The 26,836-nt window shown below is 43.9% G+C and overlaps 2 protein-coding genes and 1 pseudogene across 3 annotated transcripts; all 3 read right to left on the minus strand.

The window, feature by feature from the left end:
- Nucleotides 1-1,672: 1,672 nt before the first annotated feature.
- LOC308520243 (tripartite motif-containing protein 60-like) lies at nt 1,673-3,107 on the minus strand (annotated as a pseudogene). Its single transcript has 2 exons — nt 2,516-3,107; nt 1,673-2,398 (listed from the first exon to the last, which is right to left on the minus strand). The product of its transcript is annotated as a tripartite motif-containing protein 60-like (transcript).
- Nucleotides 3,108-10,704: 7,597 nt separating this feature from the next.
- Nucleotides 10,705-12,078, minus strand: LOC308519832 (tripartite motif-containing protein 60-like; the record flags this gene model as incomplete). The annotated part of the gene is made up of 1 exon (XM_081092122.1): nt 10,705-12,078. The coding sequence occupies one exon, from the start codon at nt 12,076-12,078 to the stop codon at nt 10,705-10,707; it is 1,374 nt and encodes a 457-aa protein (XP_080948248.1).
- A 12,858-nt stretch (nt 12,079-24,936) lies between these two features.
- LOC308520244 (tripartite motif-containing protein 60-like) lies at nt 24,937-26,292 on the minus strand (the record flags this gene model as incomplete). Its single annotated transcript, XM_081092758.1, has 1 exon — nt 24,937-26,292. The coding sequence occupies one exon, from the start codon at nt 26,290-26,292 to the stop codon at nt 24,937-24,939; it is 1,356 nt and encodes a 451-aa protein (XP_080948884.1).
- Nucleotides 26,293-26,836: the final 544 nt, after the last annotated feature.

Genomic DNA, 26,836 nt, shown 5'->3' on the forward strand with positions numbered 1-26,836 from the left:
ATTTCACTGATGTCTAATTGGATTCGGGAATCATGGCAAACAGTAGCTTTTCACCTCACAGTACATGCATTCTTCTTCACCCCTTGCAGAGAAGTAGGGGCTTGCAATTACTTAGAGAAAATGGAAAAAGAGAAAAGTGTGTATCTCTTCCTGGTGTTGGCCTTCAATGCTCAGGGTGGTTCTTCAATGCTTCCTCTTTCTCTAGCCATACTGACCCAGTGCTGTGACAACACATGACTAAGGGAGTTAGATCCCTGGGTGGGTAATGGAGCAGCACCTGCTGGCCTACATTGGACTTTACAACAATAAGCAACTGAGATCACCACAGCATAGCAGGGCTACTCTGATCAGTTCAGGGTTCCCTTGTACCTCAATGAAAGCTCTGCTAAGCAGCTGAGCATCTTTTCAAGATATGGAGATAGACAAATAGAGATATGCAAACTACAACTTTATTTCCAAACATTGTTAACAATACCATACAGACATTCATACAGAAGCATGTTTCAAAGGTTGACAATTTCACATAATGTCAAAAACAAGTATGTGACCTTTGGAGGTCATACAGTGGTTGTCAAAGGCAGGTTTACAGCCCTGGACAGGGGGCTCAGTTCATTGAAATGTCTTGTCATCCACCAAAAAGTTTGCAAGTTTGATTCCAGTCTCTCTCTCTCTCTCTCTCTCTCTCTCTCTCTCTCTCTCTCTCTCTCTCTCTCTCTCTCTCTCTCTCTCTCTCTCTCTCTCCTCCTCCTCCTCCTCCTCCTCCTCCTCCTCCTCCTCCTCCTCCTCCTCCTCCTCTCTATATCGATAAACTTCATCAGGTGAGAATTTAAAAGAGGAAATATATTTATAGTTGTTAGTAAGCAAAAGTTTATCCTTGTATTGTTACTAATTACTGTACATATTTGTAACACTACTGTCAACCAGCTTTAGCTCAGCCCTTACATGAAATTTTTGTAAAACATGAGACAAAATCAAGACAATTAGAATTCCCCAAAAATTACATGGGAGAGAATAAAAAGTAAATAGAATGTTTTTCTTATGGAAACTTGACTTAGGAAAGTTAAATCTACAACACAGATACCATAGAACTCAGAAAACGCAGCACAAGCTGCCAGGAGCCAAGGTGTGTTACCACACAAAGCCAGAGGAGGAAGCCTTGGTGGGTGTGTTTCATATCTGGAAAATTCTGCTCACAATGCCCATGGTGGTGACCAGCTTGCTGTCAGGGTGGAAGCCATCCAAAATTGGTTTCAAATGTTCACACTGATGACGACTCACCACATACCAGAAGAGTATGAAAGGTTTATTACTCACATAATGAAGTTTTGGAGGGACAGTCAGATGGATATTAGAATAGGTCCCAGAATGATTGAGAGCACAGGGAAAAGGGACTAGCGTGTGGTGTTCATGTTGGTTACTGGGTGTTATTGGTGGAAGCCAGCTGACACTGATGGAAACTTACTTGATTGGAACTTCCCCCCTGCACCCATGGATGGGGCACCTGGACTTTCTCATCAGTTTCCCAGGTGTAAGGTTAGGGAGGAGAGAAGGAAGAGTCCTTAAAGCTTTCAACATTCAAATATCAAAATAGGAATCATGATCTTGATTATAAGTATGTGTTTCAGTAAAAATGGAGGAGAATAGCAATACAAAATTTCCCCCAAATGGTTCATCACTTCACTCTGATAATACTGATTGTAAGAGATTCTGAAGAAGATGCAATGGACAAATAAAGCATAGGTTTTTTTGTAAATATATTCGTGAATCCATACAAGAATGACCTGTTATTCAAATTATAAAATGAAATCTCTCCCAACTCATAGTCCAGAAAAATGCCTATCTTACATTGTCCTAAAGGGAAAAGGCCAAATGCACCAGTCCTTGCTGATATTGCCAGCATCCATTGCTTGGGGATGGTGATCTGAGAGTATTTCTAAGGATAGATTCTTTACAGACACCTAAGAAACATTCACCTGCGCCTCCTATTTCTACCTGCCAAAAATGCCTGCCAGCATCAAATCCCTCAGAATTCAGGACAGCTGGGAAAGAAGTGTGTGCCTGAAGATTATGAAGACCAAATGATGTCCTATAGGTCACACTTTTTCTATCTCTTGAGATAATGAGACATGGATGGGCTGTTTTAGGATCCAGTGTCAAATCTACCTGAAACGTGTGGATCATTTTATGCAGGCCCAAGCAATGTGGGGGGAGAGAGCAACTCTCCTTTAATTCACATGGAAACACTGCTGGGGCTCTAGGTTTCCAAGGCTGTTGTGGATACTTCCAATACTTCTCTTGTATTTCAGTTAACAGATGGCTTAGCCTGAACATATGGTATGAAATTTGTCTTCCATTTTCAGGTAGTTTTTCTTCAATATCCTTCTCTTCTCTAAGAAGACTGACACTAACTTTATTGAGAGCACAGGGAAAAGGGACTAGCTTGTAGTGTTCATGTTGGTTACTGGGTGCTGTTCATGTTGGTTACTGGGTGTTATTGGTAAAAGCCAGCTGACACTAATGGAAATTTACAAAGGAATACTTAAGTTCTTTACATTCATAATATAATTCCTCCCTGAACTTATCCATCTTTCTTTTCACTTTGAAAGTTTTGCAACTTGGTTTTCATGTTCCATTTTAGCACCTTTAAGGTGATTAGTCAGGAACTCAATGTAACTTTTGAGCATCCCCCTGTGACTAGCTGCAGCTTCCTCAATGGAGACCAGGGGCTGATCCTGGTGATTGGATGACACCCTGCACTGGGCACACAGCACCTGCAGGTCCTTCTCACAGAACAGGGCCAGACCCTCACGGTGCTTCTTACACAGGGGTTCCTCTTGCCGTTTCCTCTTTCCCCTCATGCCGGGAATCTGCTTAGCAATCTCAGTCATGTGACATACTTGGGTGTTCCTCTTCAAGCTCCTGTCAGGGCAGTGGTGGAGGCAGACAGGACAGGGAAAGGTGTCCTGTAGACCTTCCCAGCGCTGGTGGATGCAGGAGGGACCGAAGTCGTGCCCACAGGCAATGGTCACTGGGTCTCTCAGGTAATCCAGGCAGATGGGACAGCTGGCCTCTGCCTGGAGCTCAGTCAGGGCGGCTGCAGACTCCATTGTGCAATGAAGGTGTCTGTCCCAAGACAGTCTCTTCAGTCAGTGTGATCCTCCAGGAGGGAGGAAAAGTGAGAAACTGAGGTCTGCTCAGGCCTCCCTCCCTGTGGTGTCCAAGAAGAGTTCCAGTCACCAGCTGATGTCCAGTCTTCCTGCCACCCTCTCCTGTATTTAACACCACATTGGACAAGGGATGTAGAGTGCTCCTGGTGAAAACCAAGCACAATCCAAGTCATATGTGGTTTCTGTGGACAAATGATATTGCCATTTAAAGGACCGTTCAAGCAGAAGTAACATCAGGTAAACAAAATCATTATCATGACAATATCTAAGGAGGTGTTTGCAAGGAAAACTATCATCTATTTTGCAACTCTAAAGGAATTAATCAATTTAGGGAAAATTATCATTATCAACTATCACAGAAAGAGTGAGAAACAGATATCAGAGAACTGTTGAAGGAATGACATAACATTATTTGTGAAGAAGCTTTTCCAGACAAATGAACCTAAATCTCATCAAACATGTTCCAAACCACCTATTTACAGAAAATGTGAGGGGTGGAGAAACATGTGAAGAATTTCCTTCACATGTTTCAATTCTAACATGTCAACTTGATTGGTCCACTGGATAAACAAGTAGCAGGTGAAACACTAGTTCTGGTGTGACTGTGAGGAGATTTCTGGAAGAGGTTAGTATTTTAATGAGTGGATGAGCAGAGCAGATGGCCCAACCCAATGTCAGTGGTCATCATCCACTCCACTGAGGGCCTGAATAGAACAAAAGCTGAGGGAGGCTGAATTCACTCTCTGCTGGATGAATAAGCCAGCACACCCACCTCCTGTCCTGGGTGCTGCTGGGTCTCAGCCCCTCAGACCCGCACTGGAATCTGTACCATCCGCTCTCAGACTCTCAGGCCTTCCAACTGCACCACCGTCTTTCCTGGGTCTCCTGATGGCAGACTGCAGACCATGGGACAGCTCAGGCTCCATAGCCTTGTGAGCCAATGCTTTTTTTTTTTTTTTTTTTTTAATTGAGCCACTGCTTTTTAATAAATGTCTTTTAAAATTTATATTATTGGTTCTGTTTCTCTGGTAAACCTTTAATAATACACTAAGTAATCAGTAAATTCCGGACTGTAATAAACTCTACTGAAAATTCTATCATATTGCTTCAACACAGATATAAAGAGAAAAGAAAAACATGGGAAGAGCCTGGCTGGTGTGGCTCAGTAGTTGAGCATCCACCTATGAAACAGGAGGCTGTAAAAAGAGAAAAACAAAACAAACAAACAAAAAAATAGGTGGTTGCAGTTCAATTCCCAGTCAGGGCAAATACCATGATTTCCGGCTCCATTCCCAGTGTGGGGTGTGCAGAAGGCAGATGATTGATGATTTCCTCTCATCATTGATATTTCTATCACTCTCTCTCTCCCCTTCCTCTCTGAAATCAGTAAAAATATATATATATATTTTATATATTTTATTGATTTCTCACAGAGAGGAAGGGAGAGAGACAGAGAGCTAGAAACACCGATGAGAGAGAAACATCGATCAGCCGCCTCCTGCACATCCCCCACTGGGGATGTGCCCGCAACCCAGGCACATGCCCCTGACCGGAACCGAACCCGGGACCCTCCAGTCCGCAGGCCGACGCTCTGTCCACTGAGCCAAACCGGTTTTGGCAGTAAAAATATATTTTTAAAAAACACAGGGATGGAGGTTGTAGAAATTAAAAGACTTCAAAGCCACACTACTCAGTTATTATGTATCAATCTAATCCCATTTCATTTTGAAATATTTGATCATAATTCAATTGGAAGTTGGGTATTTGAGAATTAAAAAAAAACACCTGACTGATAATTATGTGCCATTGAGATATTGAATGGCATTAGAAGTATGTAAACAGTCCTGGCCCAGTAGCTCCATTCCCAATATGACAAGGTAAGATCCCAGGTCAGGGCGCTTAGAAGGAGCAAACAATGAAAGCATGACTGAATGGACAACTCAATGTAAATTTCTCTTAATATCTCTCTCTCTCTCTCTCTCTCTCTCTCTCTCTCTCTCTCTCTCTCTCTTTCTGCCTTCCTATCCTTATAAAAAAAAATTTTTTTAAGCAAGTAATTTTAAAAAATATTTTAAGGTGCAGCCTGAAAAACCCAACTCGGGCAGGCGAGTATAAGCCGCAGCGGATCCTCTGCCCCTTGGAAAAAAAAAATTTTTTTTAACATGGAGCTATGTAAATTAAGAGTCACTTTTAGAAATATGTAATAAAAATTTAGAAAGTAAAACCATAGCTATGACCTGCACAGAAATGGGGAAAGGTTGGTACAACTATAGGTAGAAGTGCAAAAAGATTAGTTATACCATATAGTTTCTTTTTCTCTCCAATTCTGGATACCTAGAATATTCCATAACTTAATTTTTTAAATTGACCTTTTGAATTATATTTCAGTGTTTCTCTGCTCTCTTCTAGCCAAAAATTTTTCTCCTACTTCCTTCCTTAAGCTTCATCCATGTCCCTTCATCTCAGAGTTCTCAGCTCCATCCATCTCCTTCCTTCCTCACAGTTGTTTCAAAATGGTCCCCTTTTTCCTCTACTTCAAATCCATCATCTTCTTCCCTTTTTTCACTTCCCATTCCCACTAAACAAATCTCTTCTGTGGAGATAAACTGAAATAAGGAAATACCACGGTTGGCATTAGAGTTCCATCTGCATGTAGGTTATGTGGGCTGGATTTCAGGTCTGAACTGACTGCCTGTGTCCTGGGGATGGGTTTTTGGTCCCCTATTCTTTCAGAGACACATGGAACAAGGAAAATAACCCTCAGCTTCCCTGACAGATTGGTGTCAGCATACACTTCAATTTAGGTAAGCCTCTTGGAACCTCTCCTTTAAAAAATAAGAATTTATCACTAGACACACCTGACATTCTGGAAACCAATTCCACACAAGGTTTCAGACCATCACCTCTGGGCACTTTATCACACATCCATATTAGTTACCTCTTAGGTCAGATGGAGGTCACAGTAACTGTATTTTTACCAAGTACTTAGATGATTTAGGTCCGGCTCACGTAAAAACTCCCACAATAATAAAGATATATGCCGTATATGTACCTGAATCCAGGTTAGGATTGGCCTGCCAGTTGAGGTCCATGTCCTGCTGGAGCAACAACATAGGAATCCAAGGCTCTCCCAGAGCTCACACTTCCCGTGTGCACATACCCAGGATTCCCAGCTCACCTGGTGCCAGCTTTCCTAGGGCCAGTCTGTGGACCAAGTCTCCAGGAAGGGTCTGGGATGTGTTTTGTACCAGTTGTGAAGTTAGAGCTGTGACCCTGGCATCTATATATAGTGCTAGGAGGGTGGAGCTATGAGGACTTCCTTGATCAGAATGGTGGCTCTGCCCTGGAGGAGGGGCATGTGGGGCTTAGCAGCTGTTCAGAAATGCAGGTGGATGGGAGGGGGTGGATTTCCCTTGATGTAATCAGCTCAGCAGAGGCCTTCAGCTCTTCATTTGCATGATCTACTCTGGACTTTTGGGATTCCCAGACCACACTCTCAAAACCCTTTAATCCCATCTCTGCTGATGAAGAAATAGACAGCTGAAGGCCAAGGGAGGCCCATTTCTTTTCTCACCTTGGGATGTGAGAAGCCCACCAGTTTCACCCCGTCATCTCCAGCACTCTGCAGTCCTGCCCTCTCTCCACTCTCAGGGCATGGCACCCTTCAGCCACAGCACTTTTGTGCAGGCAGGTTGGTCCGTGGCAGCCCTGTGCCCCTTATATATTGTTTACTCCCTTGTACTGGCATTCTCTCTTCAAATCCCAGCCTAATTTTTACTTTCATTGAGAGGCATTCTTTGAGCTCTAAAATTCTTTATCAATTAAATTGTGTCATATTGCTTATTAGGGAATTTGGTTTTTATATTGCCTGCCAAAAATTTACCGAGTTTCTTTTTAAAAACTTATTTTCAATTATGGTTGGCACCATCCTCATTCCTTAAAAATTAAACATTTGCTGAGTTGGCATGCCTCAGTGGCTGAGCATGGACCTATGAACCTGGAGGTCAAAGTATATTTCCAGGTGATGGCACATGACTGGGTTTCCAATTTGATCTCAATGGGGGGCATGCAGGAGGCAGCCTTTCCATGATTCTCTCTCACCCTTGATGTTTCTATCTCTCTCTCCCTTTCCCTTCCTCTCTGAAATCAATAAAATATATTTTTAAAAAATTCAAATATTATATGCTACCAATCTATAAAAGAGTGATTCCTATGAAGCAAAAAACTAGTAGAGAAACAGTTGATTCATTTCAATCTCATTGCCAAGAAGAAAGTCTTTAAGCAAAGAGGCATCCTATCTAATAAAAGACACAAAAGGTAATTGACCGTATCTTCTCTACGCTTCCCATTGGCTAATCGGGGTGATATGCAAATTAACCGCCAATCAAGATGGCGGCCAGCAGCCACGCAGCTGAAGCAAGCAGGAGGCTTGCTTGCTCCAGTGATGGAGGAAGCCAAGGTTCCCTGCCTGCCGCAGCCCAGCTCTGAGCTCCGAAAGCAACAAAGCTTCAATTATAGAAGCTAAACAAACCCCAGATACCTGCTTTCAGTAGGCCATGGCCTCAGAGCTGGAGCCGGCTCTCAGCTCCAGTGACAGCAACGAAGTTTCAATTATAGAAGGTAAATAAATCCCAGAATTAAAAAAAAAAGAAAAAAGAAAAAAAGGAGAGGCTAGGAGCTTCAGTCGCCAGCCAGCCTGAAAACGAGCACCCTTCAGGGCAAACCAGCCAGCCCTCACCCGTGCACCAGACCTCTATCCTATATAGTAAAAGGGCAATATGCAAATTGACCCTAACAGCAGAAAGACTGGAATGACTGGTCACTATGACACACACTGACCACCAGGGGGCAGACGCTAAATGCAGGAGCTGCCCTCTGGTGGTCAGTGAGCTCCCACATGGGGGAGCTCTGCTCAGCCACAAGCCAGGCTGATGGCTGCCAGTACAACGGTGGTGGTGGGAGCCTCTCCTGCCTCCTCAGCAGCGCTAAGGATGTCTGACTGCAGCTTAGGTCTTCTCCCCGCTGTCAAGTGGACATCCTCTGAGGGCTGCCAGAGGGATGTCTGATTGCCATCTTAGGCCCAATCCCTTAGGGAGCAGGCCTAAGCCAGCAGGTGGTCATCCCCCGAGGGATCCCAGATTGCGAGAGGGCACAGGTCGGGCTGAGGGACACCCCCCCCACCCCCCCCCCCCATCGAGTGCACAAATTTTTGTGCACCGGGCCTCTAGTAAATAATAATGAAATAGTATTCAAGGGACTTTGCTGTAAGATGACTAATAAAATCACTAAAAACTGTTTCAATCAAGTTGTAAGCTCAGGTACAAGACTGCTTTTTGTTACAGTATTAAGAGAAGACCAGGATATAAATTCTTAAAATTTCCTATCCTAAAGGAACAATTCCACTGGGATTCTGTCCCAACTCCCCTGCCCCCCCCCCTGCCCCCCTACCCCTCAAAGTATTTCTGTCTTCACAGAAATAGGATTTACTAGCCCAACAGCGAAGGATTTTACAAATAAGATAAATTAGCCCTGGAGAAGACATATATTTTCTGGAAAATGTTGGTAGAAAAATGAATGTGAAACGTCCTTTGGTGACAACTCAGAGGAAAATAAGGAACGTGTTATATGACACTTAAGAAAAGGTCATTATTGTTGTAAAGGGCCAGAAAACATAGCTTAGTTGTGTGGTATCTTTGTATGGGAGGCAGACTTTGTACCTCATGAAAGCTTTGCTGCACATCTTTTCAAGTTATGGAGAGACAAATACTACAGAGATATGCATAGTAAACTTTATTTTCAAACATTGTAAACAATACACATACAGGCATCCAAACAGAAGCATGTTCTAAAAGGTTGGCAATTTCACATAAGGTCAAAAATGAGTATGTGACGTTTGCAGGTGATAGGGAGGACCTATAACCTGATAGATGAAGCACCTGAATCAACCTGAAAAAAATTTATTTTAACTCTTAGAACACATATACTTATGTGAATAGGGGGTTAAGTTTCTTACATATGAATAGGGGGTTAAGTTTTTCTTAAAGTTTCCTCTTCAAGGCCTGTGTGAAGGGATTGGAGAGGTGACTCAGCTGTGAACCAAGCAAGCAGAACCCACAAGCATTGTCAGGCTGACCCACCAGGAGTCAAAACATCTCATCAATAGCATCTAATCACCTGATGACTAATTACAAGAGCTGAGTCTGCGGACCCCCCCGGCCTGCATGTAGCTACATTCCTCACCCCAGCCCCTTCCCCTTTATAATCCTGTCCCCTGAATCTTGCTGGAAGGCAGGATTTGATGCTTGTAAGCACCCGGTCTTCTTGGTTGCCTAGCCTTTTCAATAAACACCTAATATGATGACTCAACCCTGCTTTCGTTATTGGACACAACAACAGGCAGCTGGAGCCCAACCAGGGGTTTCAATGTAACACAGGTCATACAGGGGTGGTAAAAGGTAGGTTTATAGCCCTGGCCAGGTGAATCAGTTTATTGAAAGTTGTCTCATATACCAAAGTGGTGCAGGTTCAATTCCCAGTCATGGCACATAGGTTTCATGTTCAATACCTGGTCGTGGCACCTATGGGAAGCAACCGATGGATGTTTCTCTCTCACATCAATGTTTCTCTCGCTGTCTCTCTCCCTTTCTGTGTGTCTCTCCATTCCTCTGTATATTTATCAATAAATATATCATCAGGTGAGGATATTTAAACAAAAGTATATTTACAGTTAGTACACAAAAGTTTATTCTGATATTATTTTTTATTAATTACTGTATTATTTGTAACACTACTGTCAACCTGCTTTTGCTCAGTCCTGTACATAAAAAGTTTATAAAACAGGAGACAAAAGCAAGACAAGAATTCCCAAAAAATTATATGAAAAATAATAAAAAGTAGAATATGTTTCTTATTGAAACTTCTGACTTAGGTCAGTTAAATCTATAACACAGACTCCATAGAACTCAGCAAATGCAGAACAAAGCTGAAAGGACACCCTTGCCTAGGGAACCAGAGTGTTACAACCCAAAGCCAGAGGAAACCCTGGTGGGGGTGCTTCCTATCTGAAAAATCCTGTTCACAATGCTAATGGTGATGACCAGATTGCATGGTCAGGGTGGAGCCATCCAAAATTGGTTTCAAATATTCAGACTGATGATGACTCACCACATACCAGAAGAGTATGAAAACTTTATTACTCACAAGATGAGGTTTTTGGCGGTGAGTAAATTGGGTCTCAGAGGAGGTCCCAAAATGACTGAGAGCACAGGAAAAGGATACTAGTTTATTGTTTATGGTGGTTACTGGGTGCTGTTGGTGAGAGCATACTGGCACTACAGGGGCTTGCTTCATAGCAACTTCCCACCTGCACCAAAGGCTTTCTCATTAGTTTTCCCAGGCATGAGGTAAAGGGAGAAGAGAAGGGTAAATACTGAATGCTTTTAAGAAACATCAAAACTGGAATCAGAATCTTTATACAAGCATTCCTTTCAATAACAAGGGAAGAAAATAACCACATACAAAATTTCCAAGTTGTTCATCATTCACCTCTGATAATGAATGTAAGAGATTTTGACGAAGGTGCACTAGAGAAATAAGGCATAAGTTTTTCTTTAAACTTGCCACTGAATCCATACAAGTATGAACCGTTATTCAAATTATAAAATGAAACATCTCCCAACTCATAGTCCAGAAAAATACCAACCCGCATGATATGTCCTCTAGGGCATGTTCCACATATACTAGCGCAAAGATCAATGTGCCTGCAGCTATTGCTTGGGGATGGTGATATCAGACTATTTATGAGGCAAGATTCTTTACACACACCTAAGGACCATTCACCTGTGCCTCTTACTTCTACCTGCCAAAAGTGCCTGCCAGCATCAAATCCCTCAGAACTCAGGACAGCTGGGTAAGAAGTAAGTGCCTGGGGATTAGGAAGACCATCTGGTGTCCTATATGTCACACTTTTTCTATCTCTTGAGATAATGAGACTTGGATGGGCAGTTTCAGGATCCAGTGTCAAATCTACCTGAAATGTGCTGATTATTTTATACAGGCCCAAATAATGTGGGGGGAGATTGCAACTCTCCTTCTTTAATTTATATGAAAAGACTGCTGGGGTCTCTAGCTTTTCATACCTATTGTGGATATCTTCAATACCTGTGAGTAAATCCACATCTGCCTGTAAATACTTCTCTGCTATTTCACTTAAAAGATTATTTAGCATGAACATATGGTTTGAAATTTGCCTTCCATTTTCAGTTAGTTTTTCTTCAACATCCTTCTCTTCTATAAGTAGACCAGCATTAAATACATCATGCTCTATTTGTAAGGAACACTTCAGTTCTTTACATTCATACTGCAATTCTTTCCTCCATTTTTCCACCTTTTTCTGCACTTCAAATTCTTTTGCAACTTGGTTTTCATATTCCGTTTCAGCATCTTCAACCTCCACCAACAGCGCCCCAATGTATCTTTTGAGCTTCTTCCTGCAACTCGAAGCAGCTTCCTCAATGGGTATCAGGGAGTGATCCTGGTGGTCTAAGGGGACCTTGCAATGAGGACATAACATCTCCTCGGCGCTGTCACAAAAAAGTGTTAAAACTTCATTGTGCTTCCCACACAGGGGTTTTTCTTCCTGCAATTTCCTCTCGTTCCCTGTGGTGGGAATCTGCTTAACAACTTCAATAATGTGACATAATTGGGTGTTCCTCTTTAAGTTCTTGTCAGGGCAGTGATAGAAGCAGACAGGACATGGAAAGGTGCCCGGTAGATCTTCCCAGCGCTGGCGGATGCAGGAGTGACAGAAGGTGTGCCCACATTCAATGGTCACTGGGTCTCTCAGGTAATCCAGGCAGATGGGACAGCTGGCCTCTGCCTGGAGCTCGGCCAGGGAGGCTGCAGACTCCATTGTGCAGTGAAGGTATCTGACCCAAGACACTCTCTTCTGTCAGGGTGATCCTCCAGGTGTGAGGAAAAGTGAGAAGCTGAGGTCTGCTCTCTGTGCAATGGAGAAGGGTCCAAAAAGAGTCCGTTTTCAGCCGATGCCTAGACTTCCTGTCACTCTCGCCTGTATTTAATGCCTTTTTCCCCAATTGAACATAGGCTGTGGAGTCCTTATGGTCAAAAACTCAGCACAATCTAAGTGATATGTGGTTTCTGTGGACAGAACAATATTGCCATTTAAAGAACAGTTCAATCAGCAATTACTCCTTACATTCCTATATAAAAAACTATCTCTGGTAAACCAAATTATTTACCGGGACAATATTTAAGGAGGAGTCAGCAGTGAAGACTATCATCTGTTTTGCAACTCTAAATGAATGAACTGTTCTAGGGAAATTTATCATTGGCCTCAACTATCAGAAAAAGATGCCCTTGCTGGTTTGGCTCAGTGGATAGCACGTCGGCCTGTGGACTGAAGAGTCCCAGGTTTGATTCCAGTCAAGGGCACATGCCCAGGTTGTGGGTTCGATCCCCAGTTTGGGGTGTGCAGGAGGCAGCCGATCAATGATTCTCTCTCATCGTTGATGTTTCTATCTCTCTCTCTCCCTCTCCCTTCCTCTCTGACATCAATAAAAAATATATATATATATTTTTTAAAAAAGAGTGACAAAAACACATATAGAATTGTTGAGGGGACTACATAATACTATCTGTGAAGAAGTTTTGACAGAAAAACGAACCTAAATCTCTACAGAGATCCAAACCACCTATTTACAGGAAATATAAAGGATGGAGAAACCTGTGAAGGGTAATTGTGTTAAACTTGATTGGGCCACAGGAGATGCAGACAGCAGGTGAAACACTTGTTCTGGGTGTGACTGTGAGGAGATTTCTGAGAGAGATTAGTATTTGAACCCATGGATGAGCTAAGCAGATAGCCCAACCCAATGTCAGTGGGCATCTTCCAATTCACTGAAGGCCTACAGAGACCAAAAACTGAGGAAAGGCTGAATTCACTCTCTGCTGGACTTAATAAGCTAGCACATCGACTATTCTGAGTGCATCTAGTTTTCAGTCTTTCAGACCCACACTGGAATTGGTGCAATCTGTTCTCAGACGCTCAGGCCTTCCAACTACACCACCGTCTTCCCTGGGTCTCCTGTTTGCAGACTACAGATCATCGGACATCTTAGGCTCCACAACCTTTTGAGGCAATACTTTTTAAAAAAATATATTTTATTAAATTTTTTACAAAGAGGAAGGGAAAGGGACAGAGAACTAGAAACATCGATGAGAAACATCGATCAGCTGCCTCCTACACACCCCCCACTGGGGATGTACCTGCAACCCAGGTACATGCCCCTGACGGGAATCGAACCCAGGACCCTTCAGTCCGCAGGCTGACGCTCTATCCACTGAGCCAAACCGGTTAGGGCTGAGGCAATACTTTTTTTTTTTTTTTGAGGCAATACTTTTTAATAAATGTCTTTTTAGATTCATACTCTTGGCTCTGTATCTCTGGTAAACCTTTATTAATATACTGAGTAACTAATTAGTAAAATCCAGACTGGTAAACTACTGAAAAGTCAACCATGTTTTTTTGGCACAAATGTAAAAAGAAAATAAAAAAGCCTGTGAAGGAAAAAATACAGAAATTAAAGTACACGTAAAGATCATAATAACCAAGTACAATGTATAAACTTAATTTCCTTTCACCTTAAAATACTTAGACAAAATTTAATTTGGAGGTTGGATATCTGTAGGTAAAAAAAAAAATTAATTATTAGGTTGAGATAATGAATGGCATTAGAGTTTATAAGTAAACTCTCTTTTAGAAATATATATAATGAAAAATGTATAAGGTAAATCCTGTTATGTCTTTGGATTTGTTTCATAAAAATGGCAAGAATTTAGTAGGACTATAGGTAAGGAGTGGCAAAAAGCTCATAATTAGCCCTAACTGGTTTGGCTCAGTGGATACAGTGTCGGCCTGTGGACTGAAAGGTCCCAAGTTCGATTCCGGTCAAGGGCATGTACCTTGGATCCGGGCACATCCCCAGTGGGAGGTGTGCAGGAGGCAGCTGATTGATGTTTCTCTCCCATCGATGTTTCTTACTCTCTCCCTTCCTCTCTGTAAAATCAATAAAATATATATATTTTTTAAAAAGCTCATAATTATAGTACCTGGGTTCTTCACACTTGGAATCACAATATTCTCTATCCTTCTTTTAAAAAATATTTGATTTCTTTTTAAATTTAATTTTTTTTTGCAAAAAAAATTAAAAAGGGAGGGAGAGGAATAGAAAGTTAGAAATATCGATGAGAGAGAAACATCTATCAGCTGCCTCCTGCACACCCGCCACTGGGGATGTGCCTGCAACCAAGGTACATGTCCTTGACCGGAATCGAACCTGGGACCCTTCAGTCCTCAGGCCAACGCTCTACCCACTGAGCCAAACCAATTAGGGCCTCTCTCCTTTTATGTGTACTTAAATATTCATTGATTAAAAAAAATTTTTTTAATTCTATTTCTGTGATTCTCTGTTCTATTCTAGGTAGTTTCTTCTACTCCTTTCTTTAAACTTCACCTCTTTCCATTCATCTCAAAGCTCTCAGATCCATTCCATCTCTTTTCCTCCTCACAGTTGTTTCAAACTGGTCCCCTTTCTCCTCCACTCCGAATCCATCACCTTCTGTGTTCCCACTTCCCATCCACACCCAAATCTCCCACAATAATATAAATTGAGACTGAGAAAAGACAAGGAAGGCAATAAAATTCCATCTGCTTCAATGTTATGTGGGTCAGATTCTAAATCTGATCTCAGACTACCTGTGTCACTGGGATGGGTTCTTTGAACCCCTTTTCTTTCAGGAACACATAGAACAAGGAAAATAACACTCAGCTTTCCTTTCAGTTTTGTGTCAGCATAAACATAAATAAACCTCTTGAAACCTGTGGTTTTAAATAATAATACTGAGACACAGAACTTGAGAATTTCTGCATAGTATTTCCATTTCTCTTTTATGAAATATACTTAGTCTTTGTCCTTCATTTCTGGCACAGAGCTCCTAAAACCCCTGAAATTTCCTGAGTGATTGGTAGGAGTATATTTTAATAGTTATTAGGAGCCCCCTTTGAGCACATCTGAATTTATATCGATAATGTGACAGCAAGGGGCAAGATGGACACCCAGTAGCTTGGTCACCAAAAAGACCAACTGATGAGATTAGCACTTTGGGCCCCACCCACCCAATTCTGGGAGGTCAGGCGGGGGCTAGAGATTAACTTCTGTGAAAACAGTACAAACAGCTGGAGATTTGAAGAGTGTCTGCAAATGCCAGAAGGGTGGCACACTCGTTCCACAGGGACGGAAGCTCCTGCCCTCAATGTATTTCCAGATCTCTCCCTTTGTACCTCTTCACCTGGCTTGCCACCTGTATCCTTTATAATAAAGGTGGCAAACCTAAGTAAATGCCTGAGTTCTGTGAGCCCCACTAGCAAATTAATGGACCTCAAAGAGGGGCTGTGGGGACCTCTGATTTAAGCTGTTGGATTGGAAGCACAACTGGACTTTGGACCGGCTTCTGCATGGGGATCTGACGCTGTGGGGTCTCGTTTCACATTCACCAGTCAGTGCCTGCTGCTTCTTGGAGAATCGCGTGGTGGTGCATCATCCTTATGTGGATATTTAATTGTAGGTCTGCTGATTTTTCTCAACACTGACAAAACGCATTTAATGTACAAATTCACGTTGAAGTCCTTGGAACACTGAATACCTCATGATTTCACCAAAACAAATTCCACAGTTTGTTGCAGAGTAAAAAGGGAACATATGAAGCTATAAAATATCAGCAAATATTCCGTCGTCAAATAAGTAATTACACACCCGTGTGTAAAACCTTAACTAGAGCCCAGCCAGGTGGCTCAGGGCCTGAGCCTCGGCCTGTGGACCAGGAGGTCGGGCAGGAGCCGGGGCTGCAGCTCAATCCCCAGTGGGGGGCCCGCGGGAGGCAGCCGATCAATCGTTCTCTCTCCCCCGCTTCCTCTCCGAAATGAACAAATATATTCTAAGAACAGCACCTTACACAGGGAGTCCGCGGAGAAGGAAAACGGCACGGCCACGAGCCAAGCGCCTGCACCAGCAGGTCCTCACCAGGGGCCCGGGCCTCGGCCGCGGCTGCCTGGGCTGTGGCCCCCGGGCCGCAGAAGCCGAGTCCCGTCCGCAGCCACAGCTGGGACTGCCCCTCCCCTCCGGCCTCCCCTCTGAGCCCACTGAAGGATCCATCCACTCGGCGGCCAGAGAACCTGTTCCAAATACCCGGTGAGCACCTGCGGCCGCCGGCAGCCCCTCCGCGCTCTGAGGGCCGTTTCCGCCATGGCCGCCGGCACCCACCTTGAGGGGCGGGAGGCGCCGGCGCGGGTCGCCGGGCCGCGCCCCCACCTCGGCCTCCCGCGGCCGCGCCCGCATCTGGTCCTTCCTTGTGTCCCTCCCACCCGCGGCCTGGGACCCGCTCACCTACCCTCTCCACTTGGTCTCTGCTCGGCGCTGAGCCGTCTCCCGGGCGGCCTAGTGCAGCGCTGTGAGCTCCTCTCCGCCCCGCACAGCCAGGATCTTCCACATCCGGGTCAAAGGGTCAAAGGGCACGAAACGGCCCCAGTTTCCGTTCACTCTTGTGAACAGAATTTGAACGGGTCAGGGGCGGGGGTGGGCCCTAAGGAGTTCATGTGAGGAAAAATGGGACATATGTAATACTTTTCACAATAAAGATTTTAAAAAAGGGAAGAAAAGAAAAAGAAAGAAAGAGAGAAAGAAAGGAAGAAAGAAAGAAAGAAAGAAAGGAAGGAAGGAAGGAAGGAAGGAAGGAAGGAAGGAAGAAAGAAAGAAAGAAAGAAAGAAAGAAAGAAAGAAAGAAAGAAAGAAAGAAAGAAAGAAAGAAAGAAAGAAAGAAAGAAAGAAAGAAAAGAGAGAAAGAGAGAAAGAAAGAGAGAGACGGAAGGAATTGCCTAAAAGTCAGCATCGGTTCTCCTTTCCCTGCTGGGGGGGGGGGGGGGGGGGCGACGGCGGCCTGTGGGTGCGGACGGTGAGGGGGGGCGGCGGCTGTGACAGGCCCAGGCTCCGCGCCCGGTGCTTGGAGAGAAAGGCCGGGGCTCGCTTGGGCAAACATGGATGTGATTTACCTGCATATCCTGCAACTGCCTGTGTTTCACACACTTTCATCCTGTATCAGCACATTGTTTTATTTATTTTTGTTTTTTCAATATGTTTTTTGTTTTTATTTTAGTGAGAATGGAAGGGAGAGGCAGACAGAGTGAAACTTTGACGTGAGAGAGAAACCTTAGTCTGCTGCCTCCTGCACGCCCCCGCCCGCCCCCCCCCCTCTCCCCCCCGATGGAGCCCCAAATCTAGGCATGTGACCCCCTGGTTCATAAGTTGACCCTCAACCACTGAGCCAAACTGGTCCGGCTGATTGTAACCAACGATGTCACTTTGGTTGTCACCATCAGTGCAGGTACGTCCCTCTGTTCAAACAGGTGGTGCCAGACACTTTTCCAGCAGGTGGTGCCAGACACTGTTCAGTGCGCAGGCCTGGACAAGAGGAATCTGTGTCCTGAAGCAAAGCCGCCTCCTCTCTCCTGGACAAATGGTCATCCACACGAAGACAGGCAAAGTCTGCATTGCTCTCTGTGTCTCTTCTCCCTGGATGGGCGCTGACTATTGTCTCTGTGGCCAGGATTCTAATCATTAAGTTTTAAGTGAGCATGTAAAGTTTGTTGAATGGAGGGCTCAATGAATGAATTGATAAGGAGATGATTGGATCTATAAGAAGATGCAGCCCTAGCTGGTTTGTCTCTTTGGATAGAGTGTTGGCCTTCGGACTGAAGGGTCCCGGGTTCCATTCTAGTCAAGGGCATGTACCTTGGTTGTGGGCACATCCCCAGTAGGGGGTGTGCAGGAGGCAGCTGATCAATGTTTCTCTCTTATTGATGTTTCTAAACTCTCTATCCCTCTCCCTTCTACTCTGTAAAAAATCAATAAAATATATTTTTTAAAAAAAAGATGGATGCTTCAGTCCTAGTACAGTGACTCGGGGTCAGTTCTGTAATCCCGAGTAAACCAATATGGAGGAAGCCTTCCCTTTATACGCTTTAGTTTCTTTGTTTTCTCTCTGTTTCCTAACTACCAGCCTTTTGTGGTGGGCTTGCAGAGCCCCTCCTGAGTCAGTTAGAATGGGGAAGTTAGATTGTATCTAAATGCCTGGTCTGGGTGGTGTCAGTGAGCTCCCCTGTAGCTAAGCTGTTACATTCTTTGTTTATGGCCCCTTTTTAAATTGAAAGTAATTGGGAAAACAGGTCTTGCTAGACCAGATTGTGGAGAAAGGGGCAGTGACTTAATTATAGGCTATCAAGAATGGGCATTAGGTTACTGGCACAGATTCAGATTGCTAGTCCCCCCAAAATGTCTTATTTTCCCCATCAGATGCTGCCTATTAAACTTTTGAATAAAGTCAATAAGATCTTTAAAATTTACTTATGAGAGAATCATTGATTGGCTGCCTCCTGCATGCCCCTACTGGGGATCAAGCCCACAACCCAGGCATGTGCCCTTGACCGGAATCGAATTTGGGACCCTTCAGTCCACAGGCCCATTCTCTATCCACTAAGCCAAAGTGGCCAGGGTGGTGCTTGGTTTTTTGTTGTTTTGTTTTAATATATTTTATTGATTTTTTACAGAGAGGAAGTAAGAGGGATAGAGAGTTAGAAACATCGATGAGAGAGAAACATCCATCAGCTGCCTCCTGCACACCCTCTACTGGGGATGTGCCCGCAACCAAGGTACATACCCTTGAACGGAATCGAACCTGGGACCCTTGAGTCTGCAGGCCGACGCTCTATCCACTGAGCCAAACCAGTTAAGGCAGTTTTTGACCACAGAGTTCACAGCTGATCTTCACTTGGGGAACCTGGTATTAAATATAAGAGAAGGTGACAGGAAGGCTGGATGTGAGCTGGCCAGTGGGATTCTGCATGGAAGCTCCTACTGAGTTGCACAGAGAGGGAGGCCTGAGCAGACCTCAGCTTCTCACTTCTCGCTCCTGGAGGATCACAGTGACTGAAGGGAGTCTCTTCTGATAGTCACCTTCACTGCACCATGGCCTTTGCTGCTTCGCTGGCCGAGCTCCAAGCAGAGGCCAGCTGTCCCATCTGCCTGGATTACCTGAGAGACCCAGTGACCATTGAATGTGGGCACAACTTCTGTCCCTCCTGCATCCACCAGCGCTGGGAAGGTCTACAGGGCACCTTTCCCTGTCCTGTCTGCCTCCACCATCTATGTGAGAGAGAAGCACCAATCAGTAGCTTCCTGTACTTGCCCTGGCCAGATTGAACCTGAAACCTATGTGCCCTGAATGGGATTCCAATCTGCAACCTTTTTCGTGTAGGAGACCACATTCCAACAAACTGAGCCACCTGGCCAGGGCTGTCAGCATACCTTTTCCAATCCCTGTATGACTTCAAAAGGTCACATACTTGTTTTTGGCATTAAGTGAAATTGCCCACTTTTAAGAGCATGTTTCTGTTTGTATGCCTGCTTGTGTATTGTTAACAATGTTTGGAAATAAAGTTATAGTTTGCCTATCTCTGTACTATTTGTCTATCTCCGTATCTTAAAAAGATGCTCAGCAGAGCTTTCATTGAGATACAAGGGACCACTGCACTGATCAGAGTGGCCCTGCTATGCTGTGCTGATCTCAGGTGCTTACTCTTGTAAAGTGCAATGTAGGCCAGCAGGCGCTGCTCCATTACCCACCCAGGGATCTATCTCCCTCAGTCATGTGTTGTCACAGCACTGGGTCAGTACAGCTAGAGAAAGAGGGAGCATTGAAGGGCCACCCTGAGCATTGAAGGCCAACACCAGGAAGAGACACACACTTTTCTCTTATTCCATTTTCTCAAAGTCATTGAAAGGCCCTACTTCTCTGCAAGGGGTGAAGAAGCATGCATGTACTGTGAGGTGAAAAGCTACTGTTTGCCATGATTCCCGAATCCAATTAGACATCAGTGAGACTACCCAAAGAACTTATTGGGTGTACACATAACCCATGGACACTCACTTTTATGTTTCTCTCTGTCTTTCCCTTTCTCTTCCACATTTTCTAAAAATCAATGGAAACATATCCTCAGGTGAGGATAAAAAAAGAAGGAAAGAAAGAAATGTCATATCCTATGAAAGACACATCTTGAAAATGCCTAAAGAAAGTTGTCATTTTTTTCATGGTGAAGGGACTGGAGTCCGTGTTGATGAAAAAACCTTGGTGGCTGCGGTGATTGGCAGTGGCTGCAGCAGCGGGGTGATGGGGCTGGTGCCTTCCCCTGATCAGCCCGGTCGCCTCCCACAAAGGGAGGCCAGACTACAGCTTAGGCCCTCTCCCCAAGGGGACCAGGGAGTGGGCCTAAGCCATCAGTAGGACATCCCCTGAGGGCTCCCAGTATGTGAGAGGGGGCAGAATTATAAAATAAATAAAATAAAGTAAGTAAGGAAGGAATGATGTGAAAGAAGCTGGGTGTCTAAAGGAGGGTCGTCTTTAGCTCTCTTGCATGGATTTCAGGAACCCTGGGTGTGGAAAAAAGGAAGCAAGTTATGATGACCACTTTCTGGATTATGTTTTTAAGAACACTTTACTAAACTATAAAGCTTTAGAGAGCATTATGCAAGTGAGAGGCAAAAAAACATACTCCTACCTAAAGCCAATTTTGTCAATATTCCATAAGCCTCTAGATAACTTATGTATAGAAACTGGTGAAAACGGCAATCATTAAAACAGGTAGAGGACATCTTAATTCATTTATCTTCAAACAACATAATACATAATGAAACTAAAGCCCTCAAAACTTAGATATTGATTTATTTATTTAACATTATTGATATTATTGATGAAATAATTAAATATGGTTGCAATTCTCCAACTATGTCTCTGTGCTCCATAACATTCTGGAGAGGTGGTGGAGGCTTTATTAAAAGGTCTTAAAACAAACTTTCAGCTATGATAGAAATATTTTAGGGCACTAATAGAAGCAGAGCACCCGGACAGACCTTTGAGGAGACTTTAGTGTAGATGTCAGATTCTCAATGAGAACAACTATTTCAATGTCACTGAAGTAGTTGGCAAAAGTTCAATTGCTACTTAAAAATCAAGTGAGTCATGTTTAACGGTGTTATTTTGACAGGACAGTTCTTTCTAGTCTCTGGTTTCTACAACAATCTCTCAATTTCAGATTCTTAGGGAAGCCCAGCCAGTGTGGCTCAGTGGTTGAGTGTTGACCTATGAACCAGAGGACAGGGTTCAATTCCTGGTCGGGCACATGCCTGGGTTGCAGGGGTTGCAAGCTCGATTCCCAGTGTGGGTGTGCAGGAGGCAGCCAATCAATAATCCTCTCTCATCATTGATGTTTCTATCTCTCTCTCCCTGTCCCTTCCTCTCTGAAATCAATAAAAGTATTTTTTAAAACAAGATTCTTAGGGAAAACTGTTAAATATCAGGCACTTTGCCCAAGACAAAAGAACTTAAGACACAGTCCAAAAGGAGATCACATTTTCATTGGGGAGGTTAAGGATAAAGGCATGCAGAACTAAACAGCATATAATAGACTATAGTGCAGGGGATAATATAGAGAGGTAATAAATTAGCAAATGACTATCACAGTTAATGCAAGAAATTTAGGTTAACTAGGTATCCTAGAATGAGAGGGAAATGAATCCTTAATTGACCAAAGGGAAGCTCAAGAATAGGGTTAGGAAACAGAAGATAAGGGCTTTTTACTTCGGACAGGGTGGAGGGTGGTGTGTGAGTGATAGGATTATATAGACAATTCAGTAACCTGGGGCATGATCCAGATCTGGGGTGGGCTCCTTGATTGGGATAACTCAGTTAATTCTGGGCACAAATATTTTCCCCTCAAAGTTTTAATATACTTAAGAAAATATTTTTTTACAATTATGTTATCACTCTGTACACTATAAAATAGGGCACTGTTTGTAGTAATCTAGTTTGGATCCATTTTTTTTTTCCTTAAATATTTTATTGATTTTTTTATGGAGAAGAAGGGAGAGGGATAGAGAGTTAGAAACATCAATGAGAGAGAAACACCGATCAGCTGCCTCCTGTACTCCCCGCACTGGGGATGTGCCCGCAACCAAGGCACATGCCCTTGACCGGAATCGAACCCGGGATCTTTCAGTCCGCAGGCCGACGCTCTATCCACTGAGCCAAACCGGTTACAGCTGAAATGTCTTCTTTATTGGGGGAAATTACCCAACAACTGCTATAGGATTAAGTCAAAGTGTTGTAAATATCTATGTTAATCTAGATCAGTGATGGCGAACCTATGACACGCGTGTCAGAGGTGACACACGAACTCATTTTTTTGGTTGATTTTTCTTTGTTAAATGGCATTTAAATATATAAAGTAAATATTGAAAATATAAGTCTTTGTTTTACTATGGTTGCAAATGTCAAACAATTTCTATATGTGACACGGCACCAGAGTTAAGTTAGTGTTTTTCAAAATGCTGACACGCCGAGCTCAAAAGGTTCGCCATCACTGATCTAGATACAAGTTTTAGTGACTTTTCATTCTCACGCTCATCATTAATGTACATTTCACTGATGTCTAATTGGATTCAGGAATTGTGGCAAACAGTAGCTTTTCACCTCACAGTACATGCATCCTTCTTCACCCCTTGCAGAGAAGTAGGACCTTGCAATGACTTTTAGAAAATGGAAAAAGAGAAGAGTGTGTCTCTTCCTGGTGTTGGCCTTCAATGCTCAAGGTGGCTCTTCAATGCTCCCTCTTTCTCTACCTGTAGTGACCCAGTGCTTAGCAACACATGACTGAGAGAGTTAGATCCCTGGGTGGGTAATGGAGCAGCACCCTGCTGGCTTACAATGCACTTTACAAGAATAAGCACCTGAGATCAGCACAGCATAGCAGGCCTACTCTGGTCAATGCAGTGGTCCCTTATACCTCAGTGAAAGCTCTGCTGAGCATCTTTTCAAGATATGGAGATAGATGAGCAGTACAGAGATATGCAAACTACAACTTTATTTCTAAACTAGAGGCTTGGTGCAGAAAATTCATGCACTGGTGTATGTGTGTGTCCCTCAGAGCCTGACCTGCGCCCTCTTGCCATCCGGGACCACTCGGTCCTTACAGCCCACTTGCTGGCTGCTCCTTAGCACTGCTATAGAGTTGGTAGAGGCTGAAGCCACCGCCACTGGGCTCTGCAGCCGTGAGCCCTGCTTCTGGCTGATCGGTGCTCCCCCTGTGGGAGCACACTTACCACCAGGAGGCAGCTCCTGCATGGAGCAACTGCCCTCTGGTGGTCAGTGTGCGTCATAGTGACCGGCTATTCCACTGTTGAGTTGATTTGCATATAAGGATTTTATTATATAGGATATTTAAACAATACGTATACAGGCATACAAACAGAAGCATATTTTCAAAGACTGGAAATTTCACTTAATGCCAAAAATGAGTATGTGATGTTTGTATATCTACAGGGATTGTCACAGGTAGGTTTACAGCCCTGGCCGGGTGGCTCAGTTTGTTTGAATGTGATCTCCTACCTCAAAGATGTCACAGATTGGCCGAAACCGGTTTGGCTCAGTGGATAGAGCGTCAGCCTGCGGACTGAAAGGTCCCGGGTTCGATTCCGGTCAAGGGCATATACCTGGGTTGCGGGCATATCCCCAGTGGGAGATGTGCAGGAGGCAGCTGATCGATGTTTCTCTCTCATCGATGTTTCTAACTCTCTATCTCTCTCCCTTCCTCTCTGTAAAAAATCAATAAAATATATTTAAAAAAAAGAAAAGATGTCACAGATTGGATTCCCATTCAGAGCAGAATTTTCAGGTTCAATCTGGTCAGTGTAAGAACAGGAACCAACTGATTGGTGCTTCTCTCTCACATGGAAAAAATAATAAAAAGTAAATACTATATATTTCTTTTTAAAAACATAAATTTTCTTGATTTCACAAAGGAAGAGAGAAAGACATAGAACATCATTGATGAGCGAGAATCATCAATTGGCTGTCTCTGCACGCCCCCTACTGGGAATTGAGCCAGCAACCAGGGCATGTGCCCTTGACTCCTGGTTCATAGTCAATGCTCAACCACTGAGGGAGCATCACTGGCTGGCCTAGAATATCTTTCTTACCGAAACTTCTGACTTAGGTCAGTGAAATGTACAACACAGCCTCCATAGCACTCAGCAAATGCAGAGCAAAGCAGCAAGGACACCCTTGCCTAGGGAACCAGGGTGTGTTACAACCCAAAGCCAGAGGAGGAAGCCCTGGTCGGGGGCTTCATATCTGGAAAAGGTGGTGACCAGCTTGCATAGTCAGGGTGGAGCCATCTGAAATTGGTTTCAAATGCTCACACTGATGATGACTCACCACATATCAGAAGAGTATGAAAAAGTTTATTACATGATGAGGCTTTGGTCGGAGAGAAGTCTCGATATTACAGTAGGTCCCAAAAAGTCTAAGAGCACAGGGAAAGGGACTAGCTTGTGGTGTTCATGGCAGGTACTGGGTGCTGTTGGCAGAAGCTTGTTTGATTGACACTTTCCCCCTACCCTCAAGGATAGAGCACCTGGACTTTCTCATCAGCTTTCCCAGGTGTAAGGTCAGGGAGGAGAGCAGGGTGCCTCCTACAAACTTGCAACATTCAAACATCAAAACTGGAATCAGGCTCTTTATTGTAAGTATTTCTTTCCACAGCAAGGGTAGAAACTAAGCACATACAAAATTTCTTTCAAATTTATCATCCCTGGACTCTGATGATACTGGTTGTAAGAGGTTCTGAAGATACAATGGAGAAATAAGGGATAAGTTTTCCTGTAAATGTAGCCGTGATTCCGTACAACAATGAGCAGGTCTTCAAATTATAAAATGAAACCTCTCCCAACTCATAGTCCAGGAAAACACCAATCTCTTTTTGAATAGAGAAAGGGCCAAATGTGTGAGTCCAGCAGCCATTGCTTGGCGATGGTGACATGAGAGTATTTATGGGGAAGTATTCTTTACACACACCTAAGGAACATTCACCTGTGCCTCCAATGGTTACCACCCAAAAATGCCTGCCAGCATCAAATCCCTCAGAACTCAGGACAGCTGGGTTAGAAGTAAGTGCCTGGGGATTAAGAATGCGATCTGGTTCCCAATATGTTGCCTGTTTTCCACTTATTGAGATAAGGAGGTCTGGATGGGCAGTTTCTGGATCCAGTGTCAAATCTACCTGAAATGTGCGGATCATTTCATGCAGGCCCAAATAATGTGGGGGGAGAGTGAAAATCTCTTTCTTTAATTTATATGAAAAGATGGCCGGGGATTCTATGTTTTCATAGCTGTTGTGGATACTTTCAATACCTGTGAGTAAATCCTCATCCGTCTGCAAACATTTCTCTTCTATTTCACTTAACAGATTGCTTAGCCTGAACATATGATATGAAATTTGTCTTCCATTTTCAATTAGTTTTTCTTCAACATTATTCTCTTCTACAAGTAGATCATTATCAAATTCATTGTACTCTATTTCCAAGGAATACTTAAGATCATTACATTCATAGTCCAGTTTATTCCTCCATTTAGTCATCTTTCTCTTCACTGTCAAAATATTTGCACCTTGGTATTTATATACCTTTACAGCATCTTTAAGGTTGTTAGTGAGGACCCCAATGCACCTTTTGAGCAACTCTCTCTGACTAGCTGCTGCTTCCTCAATGGGGATCAGGGGCTGATCCGGGGGGTCTAAGGAGCCCTTGCACTGGGGACACTGCAGCTCCAGGCTTTTCTCACAGAACAGGGTGAGAACCTCACAGTGCTTCCCACACAGGGGTATTTCTTCCTGCATTTTCCTCTGGCTCCCTGAGGTGGGGATCTGCTTAATAATCTCAGTCATGTGACATAATTGGCTGTTCCTCTCCAAGCTCCTGTCAGGGCAGTGGTGGAGGCAGACAGGACAGGGAAAGGTGCCCCGTAGACCTTCCCAGCGCTGGTGGATGCAGGAGGGACAGAAGTTGTGCCCACAGGCAATGGTCACTGGGTATCTCAGGTAATCCAGGCAGATGGGACAGCTGGCCTCTGCTTGGAGCTCGGCCAGGGAAGCAGCAAAGGCCATGGTGCAGTGAAGGTGTCTATCAGAAGAGACTCCCTTCAGTCAGTGTGATCCTCCAGGAGCGAGGAGAAGTGAGAAGCTGAGGTCTGCTCAGGCCTCCCTCTCTGTGCAACTCAGTAGGAGCTTCCCAGAAGAGTTCCAGTGGCCAGCTGACATGTAGTCTTCCTGTCACCTTCTCCTGTGTCTAATGTCAGGTTCCCCACGTGAAGATCAGCTGTGGACTCTCGTCAAAAACCAAGCACCACCCAAGTCATAAGTGATTTCTGTGGAGGAAAAGATATCATCATTTAAAAGTTCAAGCAGCATCAACCCTTCCCTCCTTGTATGAATAATATGTCAGGTAGTCCAAATCATTTATCATGACAATATTTAAGGAGGAGTTAGAAGGAAATTCTATTTTGCAACTTAAAATGAATTAGTCAATCTAGGCAAATTCATCATTGCTCTCAACCATCAAAAAACAAAACAAAACAAAAAACTGATGCTGTGCTGTGGGGCTGTGGGGAAGAGAGGATTTGTAAACCAGGAGCGAGGTACTGCCTACCAG

Source organism: Myotis nattereri (assembly GCF_964212035.1).
Source record: "Myotis nattereri genome assembly, chromosome: 5".
NCBI classification, from domain to species: Eukaryota; Metazoa; Chordata; class Mammalia; order Chiroptera; family Vespertilionidae; genus Myotis; species Myotis nattereri.